The sequence below is a fragment of the Neopelma chrysocephalum genome, unplaced genomic scaffold (assembly GCF_003984885.1).
Source record: "Neopelma chrysocephalum unplaced genomic scaffold, ASM398488v2 Primary Assembly neopelma1_96926, whole genome shotgun sequence".
In the NCBI taxonomy this organism is placed as follows: Eukaryota; Metazoa; Chordata; class Aves; order Passeriformes; family Pipridae; genus Neopelma; species Neopelma chrysocephalum.
In genome coordinates, this window is record NW_020925569.1 from 1131403 (window position 1) to 1146013 (window position 14611).

Here is a 14611-nt window from a genome sequence, read left to right on the forward strand (position 1 = left end):
CAGAGCCTGGAACAGTAAAGCTGATGTTTGTTCATAATGCACAGCATAGCCCGTGTTGCTCTTTGGTCATCACATAAACTCATATTAAGCATCTTTTTGTTCTGTGATTTCCGAAATCATGCCTTGATTTAAAACAGTAGTTTAGTTTTAGAAAGATGCTTTTATGCTGGAAAAGTAAGGAGAGCGGGGAAAATCACCTTCTACTTTCACAGCGTGATGTCTGGCAGGTGCTTTCATTGTTGCAGTTTTTAAAAAGTTAATCTGAGACCAAATGTATTTTTAAGAATATCTTAGAAGTGTTAAGTTTGCTTTTTTGAACCTGTGACCTCCTTACATTTGTGCTAAAGAAAAGGTGGATACCACACACAAGACACATCAACACTTGGTGTAGACTTGGAGACAGTTGGGGAAGTTCTGCAGAATTCTTTCAGTGTCTTTCTTATGGCTCTCCTGCTATCTAGAAATGGCTAGTGGAGTATTAACCAGAATGAAAAAATATCTGTACATTAAAGGGGGGGGGGAAACCAAAACAACCAAACAAACCCAAACCTGTTAAAACTATGGCTAATATACTTTCCTAGGGAAGTCTGGTTACATCCTTCTTAGAAGATGGAACACTTTGGAAAAATGTTCTTTGAGAAAGAAGAATGAAAATTGTCAAGTTGTGGGTTGGTTTTCTTGGAAAAAAAAAAAAGCCACCAACAAACCCTAACTAACCACTGGCTTCTGTTTCTATTCCTGTCAAAAGTTTCTCCTTCATCTTAGTTAAACCATTCATTTTCTGTTTTCCTACACAGGATAATCAAGGACTAGGACAAGGGGTCAAGGAGAGGAAGAGTGGATCCCTGTGATAGGGGTGCTGAATGGAAGCTAACATGCTATTTGTGCCCAAGAAGGGTAGCTAAAACCTGTTGATCAAGGGAAGGAGGATAGAAAATGACATTGGGAATTGTTTCTTTCCTATCATTTTGCAACTGAAGTTGTTACCAACTGGTGGCACTGGAGTGCATGTAGCCCATTGTTACTGAGGTTTTGCTCCAGATACAATGCTGTTACCAGCTTCACTTTGTACACTCTTGTGCAAGCTAAGCAATCAGACTAAACCTAAATTGAAACGAAAAGCGAGATGGCTTGTGGAGAGGACCTGTGCAACACAGTGACTATATGCAGCTTCCTGTCTGTACCCTATTAGGTTGGGTTGCTTTGTGTGCACGCTTGCATGGATGCCTGCTGAGGGACAGTCCGAGTTGAAGTTTGTAGTCTTGCTGCAAGTGTAACTATTGCTGAGTATCTCCATTTTTCAAGCACTGTTTCTACTTGATTGCTAGGGAAGCTAAAGCATACCAAACTAATCAGGGAAGTATATTTTATATCCTCTTTGTCTCTAGGACTTCCATATTCCAGGCTTCATAGTCACACTTATGTGGTTGTGACTTAAATGAAACTTTGTTTTTCAGGGAGCAAACTACTGCACTGCCATCTCCTTGTGCATGGGACTGGGAGCACAGCTGTACATCAGGCCCAAAGCATCGCACAGCAAGTAGACAGAGACACTCAAAAACCATCATTCCTCCCAAGGTACTAGTCTAGTTGCATCAGTTAGAGTTAGCCATTAGTTTAAAATTATGTATTCTTGTCATATGCTAGCTAAAATGTATATTTTTTTAGCTATGATTTTACAAGGTTTTAAGAAACTATACTTACTAGAGTAATACAATGAAGTCAGAACTAGTTATTTTGGATTCCCAAAGCAATTTAAAATTATTACATGCACAATCTCTTGATGATGTACAACAGGCCTTCAGAAGAAGAGAGGCTTCTGCAATGAACTCTGATAAAGTTATGCAAATAATAATGTACAGGCCTGTACTAGTTCAATTCTTAGCTAAACATTGGTAAATAATTGATTTAATCTATGAAGATTCAGCAAATATAAATATTTAGCATGGACTTGGGGATAAATAAATTACTTTAAGCACAGAGGGTAATATTAATGGGGATTGCTCAGTGACTCAGTCCTGGGAAACAGAATAGCCACACACAGGGAGAGTTGTTTTGCTGCATATTTTCTTATAGTACATCATTAAGGTAAATATAATCCTTTTGGCATATTAACCTTGCTTTTGAAACCTTTTCTGAAGTGCTTCTAAAAGGAGTATAAAAAGCATCCTTAGTTTTATGTGTCAATCGAACATGCTTAGCTTGTTTTTGTAAGTCATTAACAGATTAAAATATTAAGAGGAAAAAGTTGTTATGCCGATGTGTTCCAAAACTGTAATTGACTTATCTTTCAGTTTTGAGATGAATAGCTATTGCTGCTTTAGTTATTTACTTGGAAATGTGGATATTAGTTGTCCTGTCTTTCTAATATGTGACATACTTAACCAAAGCTACTCATCTGTTCAGTGCTCTGGGAGTGAGGAAAATATGATATCAGCGACACATAGCTACGCAGGAATGTCTCAACTGAGGTCTCCAGCAGACTCTAACATGTTCCTTAAAATAAAAACTTTCAAGGATATGGTATGGAAACCTTACATCAGGGAACATGGATAGTTGCAAGTTCAACTCTTAGCAAAAGAAACTCCAGAACCATGTATCCACAAGATCAAGATGCCTTAAAAGATGCATCCAGCCATCTTGTCTGTGAATTCGTAGGAGTTGTAGAACTGGCGAGTGAATGCCTGGGATGGCTGTGTCCATGTGCTTTCTCCATGATGATTGCTCTCACTGTTCTCCCTTGGACTCTTGCCAGCTCACTTCAATCATTCCTGAAAAACAGTAACCAAAAGTGGGCATGGTACCCTAGCTGGGACCTTGCTGTTACTGAACAGGGAAGCAGAGATGCTTTGTTTCTTAATAAGCTCATCAGCAGGATGCTTGCCTTAGTAAAAATAGGATGGGGAGGGGCAGATCTTTGAAGCATAGTTTTAGTGCTCTAGAGATCTAACTTGGCTGAAGAACTGCTATCTGGAACTTTGTCTTTTAAATTAACCCCTGTATCAGAAAAAGTAACACATTTTTGCATGTTTTCCATCTTGTGCATTCTGTTTATTCATTTGCTTGTTTTTAATAAGCATAATGATCTCCATGAGAATGGGATCTTTGTTTTCTTCATTGCTTTGTCTTAATTAATTTAAGCCATCACAGTTGATTACCGTTGTAAAGTTTTTGATGTTGTAGGGTTTGACTTCTAGTGAGGGAAGGCAGATAAATTGCTAAAAGCGGAGGATTGTTTCACAACCTTGTCAGGAGCAGTCAAGAAACATGGAGAAGAGAAGAAGGAAATGAGATGTACGCAAAATCAGTGTTCAAACAGAATATGCTTAATGTGCCTGCTGTTTAAAATGAACAAGCTGGGGCTAGGGAAGAGATTTCTTTTCAGGTGTTGATACACACTTTTTTATGATGTTCGAGGAGAAAAACAGTACACATTTGTGTGGTTTGGATCTGTTTAAACTACACTGTTATTTCATTCTTTAGAATAACAGTACTATCTTTTGTAGCTTCTTAAACTGATAGAGGTCGAAGTGCTTATGCCAAAGAAAGTTGGTTTAATTTCCACAGTCTGTAGAAGAAGGGAGTGGTGGGTATTTAGGTAAAGTCAGTGTTAAATCCCTGTTCTACTCCTTAGCAGTGGGTCAAACTATTTCATTTGCTTGCTGTACCAGTGTAATTTTCAAGACACTCCGGTGTAGTTTAGAACATTGCACAGATGAAAATGCGTTTAGAGCAAGCAGACTGTATTTCTTATTCTCCCAGCTGTGATTTTTATTAACTGTTATCAAACACTTCTGCATATTCTCATGCTGCTTTATATACACTGTTAAATCTGCTATACATCTGTATTTTCCAATTTGCATATTCTTTGCAAATAAAGTAACAATAACCAAAACAAGCAGTCTTCTGGGGTTTAGCAGAATAAATTTGTAATGTGTGAGATCTAGTAGAACTGTGACTAATATTTCAAAACTGTTGAGGAAAAAATAGACTATATTACTGTATTTCATACTGTTCGTATCTCTAGTGTTGTTCCTAGTTGTTCAGCATTTAACAGTGTTTCAAATTTTTTATGAACTTGAAATTGAGTTTATGATTGACTTAGAACAGTGCTGCTTCTTGCTCTAAATCATGTTTTGAATTTTGTTGATCTGGAGTGTCTAGGTAAATCTGTATGTCTAGGTTTAAAAAAATAAAAAATATCTGTTATCTAGAGAACATCAAAATAGGTGGCCCAGTGAGTGACAAAAGATTTTATACTATTGATTACCCCATCAAAGATCTGTATGAAGTGTGAGATGCTGTTTATGTTGGACTCTGTGTTTCTTCCGGGGACATCTGTCTTTTCTAAAATAACAGCCTTAGAATTGCTGCTTTGAGACCTGGAAAGTGTGTATAGCTGTTCATCCTTACACCAGACCAGAGATGGCCAACAGACCAGATCCTGCAGCTGCATGCCAAAATCTTTACGTTTCATAATCATCAGCTGTACTTTGGAAGTGGAGACAAGGGGCAGGGTAATGATTGCATCATGCTGCATTACGCTGGCACTTGAGTCATGCAGTAACCTCACAATGACAGGCTAATACAGGTGGAAGGAGACCTCAAGTGGTTTCTAGTACAATCTTGTGCCCAAAACAGGGTCAGCTGTGAGATCACAACAAGTTGCATGGAGCTTTACCCAGCTGGGGTTTGAAAACCTCCAAGAACACAGACTGTAGAACTTCTCTGCAGTGGGTCCATGGTTTGTCTGTCCTCATGGGGAAAATTTTTTCTCCTAATATACATCAGAACCTGTTTTGTTTGAACTTTTGCCCATTGTCTCCTATCTACTTTGCATCACTGAAGAGAACCTGGCTGCATCTCTTCAGTCTCCTCCCATCAGCACCAATGGGCTGCTGTTGACTGTCCTGAAGCCATCCTTCCTCCAGGCTAAACAAACCCAGCTGCCACACTTCCTCTTGCAGGGTTAGTGCTTCAGCCCCCACCATCTTGGTGACCCTTTGTTGGACTTACTTCTACACATGGTAGCAAGTGCTAAGATAGTACTCATGGCATCTCCTCTCCAGTCTGCCCAAGACAGAGATTAAGATTACTGTGCCATACATGTGACAACGCCAGTGTAGAGCTATGTGTTTGAACCATATGTAGCTCCTGAGCAGTTTGAGAGTCAGAGGTCAGCTACCTACACATCCTCTAATCCTGAAGGTTGAATCTGTTAGGGCCCAGCTTACTATATAAAGAACCGGACGTAATTGGATTTATGAATCATTTAAGTAGGACTGGGCTGACTGATTTGTGTGGTTTTGCAGGCTGATGACAAATGGCAGTCTAAAGAGATTGCCAGGAAGGGGGAAAGGCTGTTTGGCAACATGGTATTTTTAGAAACTTCTATAGTGCCTCTCATCACAGGATCATGAACACTTGCTTAAAAACAAAAGCAAAACTGATACCTCTGTTCAGACAGTTCAACAACTGGACTACCAGCCTCCCAGTATCTCCTGCTGAAATCAGTTCCCAGCTGTTAAGGGAGTTGCCTGTGTTTGCCATGCTGTCCAGCAGCACTACCAAATATTGAACTTTAACATTTAAAGAAACAGAAAAATAATTGATTGTCAGAGGGGCAGGTTAAAAGGCTTGATGGTGGAGAGGAGGCAGAGAGAACCTGAATCACAACATGGTAAGAAATCTTGGTGGCTGCAGGCAAGTTGCTGAGTAGCCTTACGTGGTTGGCAGGAGTAACTGTGAGAGGCAACTGCTTGTTTTAAATTTGCATTCTGTAGCATAGTGTTAAATGGGTGTTCCCTCTGTGGATGCTGGAAGCAGCACAACTGCTTCATTCACAGTAGCATTAGATAATTTATGGAATATGTGCTAGGTTTTGCATGACTCAGACTCTACAGCAAGTGATCTCTCTAAATTAGAGCTACACAGACCATGGATTCAATCTGATTGTAGGCAAACAATGTCTGCCTTGATTACTTAAACTGAAAATCTCAACAGAAAATGTGTTCACTGCAAGTTATTTGCATGCTTTTCTTAAAGTTAACACCAATTAATCTTTCCGTTAATTTTAAAATTTCTGCATGCGTACATAACATTTCATGAAATACCCTGCACATGATACTGCTTTGTACAGTTATTGCACATGCAGAATAGCTGGTCCTAAACACTGCAGAGGACAGAGCTGCACATTTATAGCCCAGCTCATGTAATTTTGACATGGTGCTTGTACCCAGCCTTTAGTCTTCATGATGCAGTATCCCTTCCAGAACTGACTACAACTGGACCTGCACCTCCCATTTCAAAAGGAGACTAATAAGTGAAACATGCATGCAGCAATGCCTCCAAACACTCAAAGTGCTCAGGGACCTGCATAGATAGATCAGACCATTTGTCTGGAGCTCCTGCCCCTCTTCTGACTGTTCTGCTGTCCCAGAAGAATTTTGGCTAGGTATTCTGTATCCACATTTAGGGGTCTTGTGGTGTTTAAGAAAAGCTGAGACAGGAGAGGTTATATCTAATTATATATTTAATAATGTGCTTCTTTGAGCTGCAGTTTAGGAGTTTGGTTTTGTTTTCCTTTGGATTACATGGGAAGAGAATGGAGATGCTGTCCTCCTGTGGAGTAGCTGCTGGGTGAATTGAGCACCTGTTCTCCCTTTTCCTGCCACAGGAGATGGGAACTTGAGCTGCCGGAGAAGTTTCTGCAGCTCTCATCACTGTTTACACTGATATGTTGTACCCTTCCATTTTTTGTTTAGTTGGCATCATCCTGCCCTCGTAAGGCCTACCTGCATAACCACCCTGGGAGGACATCTTGGTCAAAGAGCAGGCCTGAAAGGTCTGAAAGTTTGTTCTCTGTGTTTAAATTGGAGTATAAATAACTTGGAAATTGTTACTTCATTGTTACATCAGTCCATAGCATTAGTGTGGGCATCTGGGCCCTTGGCCAAGCTCTAGTGTAAGCATGAGCACTAGAGGCCACTTAGTGCTCACATTTGGAGGCTGGTATTGGAGGATTTATTAATTATGGCAGGTTAGCTGTTTGGTTTGGGAAGAGAAATAACAAAGCAGGAAAGGATATCTGTCCTCTCCTCTTACAAGTGAGAAATTTTGTGGATAAACATGGGAAATATTTTGATAAGACCACATGGATTATTTTCCATCTGTTATTGCAGGAAACTAAATGGAGACAAACTGATAGGCCCTTCCCAGATGGTGATTCATGATAAGGGACGGAAAAGCAGCCTATCTTGCTTGCATAACTGGGGTCAGTTCCTGCATCTCTGTTAGACTTACCTCAGGCTAGCTAAGTGTGTTTACCTTGGTTGCTGCCCTACATCTTGGGGAAGTATAGCCTCTATTAGTAATAATACCTCATTGCTTTGATAAAGTCACAGAACATGCCAAAAGGAGGCTTTAGGTCAAGCCATAGGTTTTGTGTGGAACAAGAAATAATCTTCCTTGGCCTTATATGGGGCCTTAGATTGCTCTGCCTGGCACTGCCTGCACTCCTCAAGAGGTAGTGTTTTGTGGGAGAATCAAGTGCTCGCTCTTTGTCTTCTCTGAGAGCCTGTGTGGAAGGAAGCAGCTGCAGGAGGCTGGTACAATACTTTATGCTGCTAGAAACTCAGTATATGTGTTAAGAGACTGCAGTCACAGGGATCTAGTGGCTTCTCCTTTCCCTGTCCCACCTCATGTCTGACAAATTCTCTTTTTGAAAAAGTATATTGCCATCCAGTTTAAAACAGAAGTTTTTCTTGCGTCTAAAACTACCTAGTTGTCAGCAGCAAAATCATGTTGTTTTCATTGTGTTGTGTCTTTTCAACAAGTACTGGACAGTGGATTTCTCTGCTGGTGCTGTGATGGAATATCCTATGATGATGTTGCCAGCCAGTGCTAGCTCTTTGGAAAGTTGCCTCCAGATTGCACAGGTGTACAGAAGTGCACATTGGTGTGGAGAGTGACAGCTGTTTGGCCTTGCCATGCTGTGTCTCATGGAGAAATTCTTGGTGCCAGATGCTATCACAGGATCCTTTGTGTGCGAGGAGCCTGGCCCCCTATGCTTCATTTTTCCAGGTGGTTATACACCAGAGTGCTAGTGTTGCAGCAAAAGTTGTATGGTATCACTCACTTGTAAAACTAACTGAAAGGAAAGACCAGATGAAAGAACAAAGTTCACAATTTGGCATTTGTCTGCCTTTTTCTCTCTTCAAATTTGAGGGTAGGCTAAACAAAGTAACAGGCTGTTTGCATTCTTTTTTTTTTAACTGTTGTTTTAAGAAAGCTCTTCCCTTACAGTTTGTCCTCATTCTAGTTTCTTCCTTCCAAGAGTTGATTCAAGTATTGCCTCATCCACCCAAAATAGTATAAATCCAGGAAGACGGCAGCACTGGGAAAGAAGTCTTTATTTCTGAATACAAGTGTGGTTCAATTTTTGCCCATCTTCTCCTCCTTAGTGCTTTTAGTGACCATGCATTTCTACAAGCTCTTGAGAATAACTACCTCAAATACGTGCTTTTTTTAGCATATGTAATTATAGCCCCAAATTCAAGCAATTTGACCTCTGAATTAATAGCAGCCATTTTGACTGTCAAGACTGATGTGGAGAGGCTGTTATATGGTGGTAAAGAAACCTGACCAAAGGCTGCAGATTTGAGGAATCCATCAGCTGTGAGGGGGCCTTCACATTCACGTCCTCCTAAAAACACACAGACAGAAAAGGTGGATGTTGCTGGTGCATGTCTGTTTGACAGAGCAGTGCTATGGATACTGCCCAAAAGCCTCATGTCAGAAATGCTGACCGGCTCGGGCCACGCGCCCCATCGCTCCCGTTTATCCAGTGACAGGCGTCAGCTACTGGCCGCTGCCAAGGGCAAGAACACAAGAAATATTTTTGTAAATGGAGAATAACAATTCTTTTCTTCCCAGGGAGAATGAAAATGTTTCTTCGCCTCCCCGGGGCGCTTGCAGGCATGATTGGCTGGCGGCGGGGGCGGCCGGGCCCCGGCAGGACAAAGTCTCTCTGTGGCGGGCTCCTCAGAGCCGGCTTTGTCCTACCGGGCTCCAGTCGCCCCGCAGGGCTCCGTCGCAGCCCCTCGCCAGCGGCCCGGTCGGTTCCCTCGGGAGGCGGAGGCGGGAAAAGCATTCCCGAGGCTACTGGGACTGACCGCCAGCCCCCGGGGCTGGCGATGTTACTATGGGAGCGACGCAGGGCTCCGCCGGGAGCGGTCCGCGGGAGCCCACGGTGAGGGCGGTGCAGGTCGGTAGCATCCCGTCACACACCGCGCTCCTCCGCCGGTCGGGGTCGCCTTCCGGCACCCCCTGTCCCGGCCGTGTCCCCCAGGGGGCCAGCGGGAGGGCACCTGTGGCACTGTACGAGGGGCGCGAGTAACATCGACGTGCAGGGGTATTTGCAACCCGCGTAACTCACCTGCGGCCGCGGCGACACTGCCGAGCCTCGCCGGGATCGCCCGCCCTTCGGGCGGAGAAGCCGCGCATGTCAGCCGGGGGAGGACCTGCTTAGTGTGGGCTGCGCGTGTGCTCCGCGCTTTCCACCGGCTCGGGCTGGCTGAGACAATGCTGGAGCCGAGCGCGGGGGAATCCCATGTTTTTTCAGTTAAATGGGAGCAGGGAGGCAGCCTGGCCTCCGCAGTGCTGACCGGTTCCCGCGGCACCAGAAGGCGACACGTACCTTTGTATTTTAAATGCTGGCAAGTCAGTATTTTAACCGAAAATACTCTAGTTTCTGTGGAGGAACAAACTCCCGAGTCTGATAAAGAAAGTCCTCTTCTCCCTCGCCCTGGCCCCGGCTTTTTTATTTTCTTTTTATACTGTCAATTGCTGAACTTCAGTAATCAATGTAGCTATGAAGCGCTTAGGAGTACCACAGCATCTGTCAGGAGTGGAGGGACCGTGTAGTGTGCGTGCCAGCATGCAGGAAACTGAATTTATCTGTAGTCATTTCCCTCACCGTCGCTAAAATGTGGATGGAAGCCATAAATACAACTTATTTATGCCTCATACTTTGTTCTGTTGCTTGTAGAATAATTAGTACTCCAAGTATCCTCTTTGTGTATGAAATCTGTGTTCATATTAGCCTGTGTCCCATACTGCATGTGTTAGTGGTGTTTATTGGCCATCAGTGAACTACCAGTTGATTCTTTTATGCAATTATTTCCAGAGTGTGTGTATATGCGTTGGTGTTTTTTGGTTTTTGGTGTTTTTTTTTGTTTTGTTGTTGTTGTTTTTTGTTTTGGGGGGGTGTTTGTTTGTGGTTTCTGTTTTGTTTTTGGGGAGGTTTTGTTGTTGTTGTTGTTATTTGGGTTTTTTTTGATGGCTTGGGGTTTGTTTGTTATTGTGTTTGTTTGTGGTTTTTTAACCACAAAGGTTGTGCTAACTGTACTGTATCACTCCCTCACCTGTACTATCCCAATGTATTTGACACTTCCCTTGCTGCAGTAGGTGTAATCGCTTACTGATGGCTCTGGTGAGAGAAATAGAAATACACATAATAATGTGTCGGTGACTTGCCTTGCAGGGGTTTTTTGGGTATGAAGTTTACATCTGTTGACCTGGGATGGATGGAAAGTCTGACTTGTGCACATTTGAGGTATCGTAGTTACAGAGCCTGTATCTACAGACATATACTTGACATGGCTGTTGCTTAAATACTTCATTTAAAAAAAATTAGGGTCAGTATGGAATAGTTCCTGAAGTAAGACACCTTGCAGTGTATTTCAGCAAATGTTGAGATATACTGCTAGACCATGCTGTCTGTCTCCTTCCATTTGCCTCAAATAGCAACATTTTTTCGACTTGCTTTTATCAATATTGATGGAATCCTTTTGAAGTTAATGACAACGTTCTGTTGGCTTGATAAAAAGTATGGGTTGTCGGGCTTCAACTCAGTATATGGGGTTTCTTCAAACTGTTTTAGGGACTGCCTTTCATGTAAAGAAATAAGAATTAAATGGTTTGCATAAAGCTTCTTTTTGTTTCAGAGCTGTGAGTCCATGCAGTATGGCAGTAGGTTGTATTGGCTCTCAATTCAGTGCCAGCTTCTCTGTCAGCAAAAAGAGAGCTTTGGCTGATCTTTCCTTCTGCCTTTTGTGTGAGACTGTGAGAAAGCTCATGTTTCTTACGGGGAGTGAACTTAAGTAGGGAGACATTGTTGGTGTAGCTACTGCAGTGCTTATATTCCTTATAATAGAGTTACTAATAAGGCCAAAATTCCATTTCTTTTATAAAGACAACTGCTCATTAATTTGTAAAAAGAGACAGAAAAATAATCTGGAGAGATACTGCGGCTCTGATTTCTAATTTCCTCTTTATTTTTCCTAATGAAGCTGTGCAAACAATATGAAGTTTATAACTGTACTAGGAATTCTGTTTTTCACAGCTTGTACTTATTAGGACTATGAGACAAATGAGGATTCAACTGACATTGGAAACATTTTTGGAGTCTTTTTTATAACAGAAAGTGGTAAGTTGCAGTATTTTCGTAGGAAGCTGACCTCATTGATACTGCAGGAATCTTTTTTGAATTACCTGAACTGTACACGATTTATGAGGCAAATAGTATAGTATAATTCATGACTGTGTTAAAATTGCAAATGAACTTAAAATAACTTTGTTTTTTAAAACCATATTTGGAATGTACTGTTGCAAAAGACTGAGGAGAAAAAAACTCCAGGTGCAATTAGGTAGGAGATAAGAAAGCAGAAGTTTTAATGAGCCTCCAGGCTCTGGGAATACAAAAGTATCGCTCCCGAAAGGTGGATAATTTCCTTTCCTTTTTCAAAAACTTCCTCTGCTGTGTCTCTCCATACAATAGTGTCATCAATGTATTGTATGTGTTCTGGAGCCTTACCCTTCTCTAGTGTAGCCTGAATCCATCCATGGCAAATGGTGGGACTGTGTTCCCCCCCCGGGGCAGCCGTTTCCAGGTGTCCTGCACGCCCCTCCACATGAAAGCAAACTGTGGCCTGCACTCTGCTGCTAAGGGGATGGAGAAGAACGCATTTGCAATATCGGTGGTGGCGTACCACTTCACTGCCTTGGACTCCAGTTCGTACTGGAGCTCCAACAAGTCTGGCACAGTGGCACTCAACCGTAGGGTGACTTCATTTAAGCCATGACAGTCCACAGTCAGTCTCCATCCTCCATCAGACTTACGTACAGGCCAGATGGGGCTTTTGAAGGGTGAGTGAGTCTTACTAACCACCCCTTGGCTCTCCAGCTCTCAGATCATTTTATGGATGGGATCACAGCGTCTCAGTTTGTTCGGTACTGTCGTCTATGCACTAAATAAAGGACTTACCAAGAATTTTGTGTGATCTGTGCTGATAGGACAGATGTGTATTGCAAATAGCAGCCTTAAGGCAGAATTATGTTCCTGAATGCATCTTAACTGAGGTGTACAGTGTAAACCAATATGTACATGCAATTATTCTCGAAGCTGTGTAACAATAAAGCATCATCTAACTTACTGAATAGCAGGAAAGATGCCTTCATGAACCCTTCGGCATCTCTATCCCGCAACCTCATAAACAGTAAAGAAGAAAATGCTTCTTCAAGACCTGCAATACTAGCAGTTAACTAAGCAGGCAGATGATCAGCAGCAGCTTTCCAGGTGTTTGTTTTGTGTTGTGCCCCATTGTATAATCAGAGAGCAATATCTTTTTACATATTCAGGTGTTGTAGTCTCTGTCTGATTAACGACACTGCATGAGTGTTTCATAACTGAATTTTTGATGGTTCTTGTTAAAAACCCCCCAGCTCTGATCTACGGCATCCTAATACAGCTACAAGAAATGATACACCTATCCATTACTAATGTAGTTATTACTTTAATAAGTATGTGCTTAGACTGCGTATCTTTCTCTTGCATGTGCATGCCTATTCTGTGATGAGAAAGCATTTCTCTTATGAGTGCTTACGCCTTATGATTCTTAGTATGAACTTTTTGGAGAGAATGCAGGATGTCCAGCTAGACTGTCATTCTAGGCTCCACAAACAAAGCTGTGAGAGGCAAACTGTTGGCCTTTGAACTGAGCAGCTTGCTGCCAGGCTCAGTACTTGGCACTGATTGCTATTCTTCCTATGTTCCAGCACTTGGAAAAATCTATTGGATAAATTGGGTTTCTTCTAAGTAGCCATGGCTGAGGATTCTTCTGTCCAGCCAGTGTTTCAGAAGCTTTTTGAAGAGCTGCAGACAGCATGAAAAACAACTTACATTTTTGATTTATTTTCCTAAGTAATTTTTATTCCAGAAATAAAAATTGGTCAGTTGTTTTGGTTATTCTGTTCATGGAGTTGATACATTATTAAGGCAATTGAAGTGACAGCATAGCTAATTGGTAGCATGTGTGTGCATGCTCCTCAGATGATGCCATCAGAACTCCTGTTTCTGTGTAGATCTGTACTTGTATAGTTTTGTCTATGGGCTAAGTAATGATTGCAGTTTGGCTGTAAATGTTTATTTTCTAGCACTGAAAGATTCCTTGAAGTCTTGCAGTTTAGCATCAAAGTGGGGATGTTGTTTCTGACTGGTACTTTGGCCGGAGCTCCCTTTCAGTTGCTGACAGCTGACAAATACTTGTATGTGCTTTACCTAAATATGATTGTGTACAGCAGGTCAGGTTGCAAAAAACCCTAGTGTCAGACTTTTAAAGACATAGTGTTGATTGCCGACAGACGGCTACTGACAATTCCAACATCTGCTATAAACTCAGCTCCCCTTTGGCAATTGTTCTTCCCTAGCTATTTGTGTGCAATGCCAAGTGCACCGGAAAGATTTAAGGATAAGTTAAAATGGGAGAAGAAGGCAGAGAGATCTTCAGTCATGTGCCTCATGACACATTTTTCAAGCTATTGGTAGAAGGTGAGAAGCCCTGTACCAGAGTACTGTTGATATATGTGTCTTGGCTGTCCCTTCAGTGTATGTGAAATACTTGTGTGGATGTCTTGAGTATGTTTTGTCATTTTCTGTGTGCCTTTTTGTTTGGCAGGTTATTATGATGCCTTTTTAATTTTAATGTTCCTAGGGTGTTAAACTATAGAATTTAATTCATTAAATTTCATCCGTTAACCTCTCTGCCTGTTTTTATAATTTGACCTAATTTTGAGTTCCTTTTTCAAGCTTTCTTTTCCTGCTTTGCCTTATAGAAGCCAGCACATAAGTTCCTGATGTCTTCTGCAGCAATAAGGATGGACTGAAACTCTTGGATCACAAATTATTTGAAAAAAGGATTAAATTTTTCTTACCTTTTTTAAATCTTTTCTGTCTATAGGCAGGTACATTACTTCATTTTCTTTCAGATGGGAAACAAGCAAAAAACTTCATTATTGTTGCTTCTGCTTTGTGTGTCAGAAGGTTCTTGAAGCGTATAATGCTCTTTCATGTGACTCAGACCACAAGAAGAAAACTGTCTGTTCCAAATGTGAATTGAGAATGAACTTTTAGTTGCTACCAAAGTGAGCTTTGCTCTGGATGGTAATTTAATGGAAGCATTTCTAAACCTTAATGATTCTAAGCTGTTGAGTTTCATTTTAGTAAATGCAAAAGGATTCTCTTGTTTTTCTTTCTTAGTTCTTTTCAAAGCCT

General features: G+C 41.6%; 1 protein-coding gene across 2 annotated transcripts in view; it reads left to right on the forward strand.

The window, feature by feature from the left end:
- The first annotated feature begins 1457 nt into the window (after nucleotides 1-1457).
- TJP2 (tight junction protein 2) overlaps nucleotides 1458-14611 on the forward strand; it is a 51302-nt gene continuing 38148 nt past the window's right edge. Inside the window, exon 1 of one of the 2 annotated variants that reach the window (XM_027670727.1) lies at nucleotides 1458-1578. Coding sequence is in view for 1 of the 2 variants with exons in the window: in XM_027670726.1 (XP_027526527.1) it covers nucleotides 9203-9265 (63 nt within the window). In the remaining variant the exon portion in view is untranslated. Of the gene's footprint in view, nucleotides 1579-9077; nucleotides 9266-14611 lie in introns of those variants that run through there. The other variant, XM_027670726.1, reaches the window with a different exon arrangement.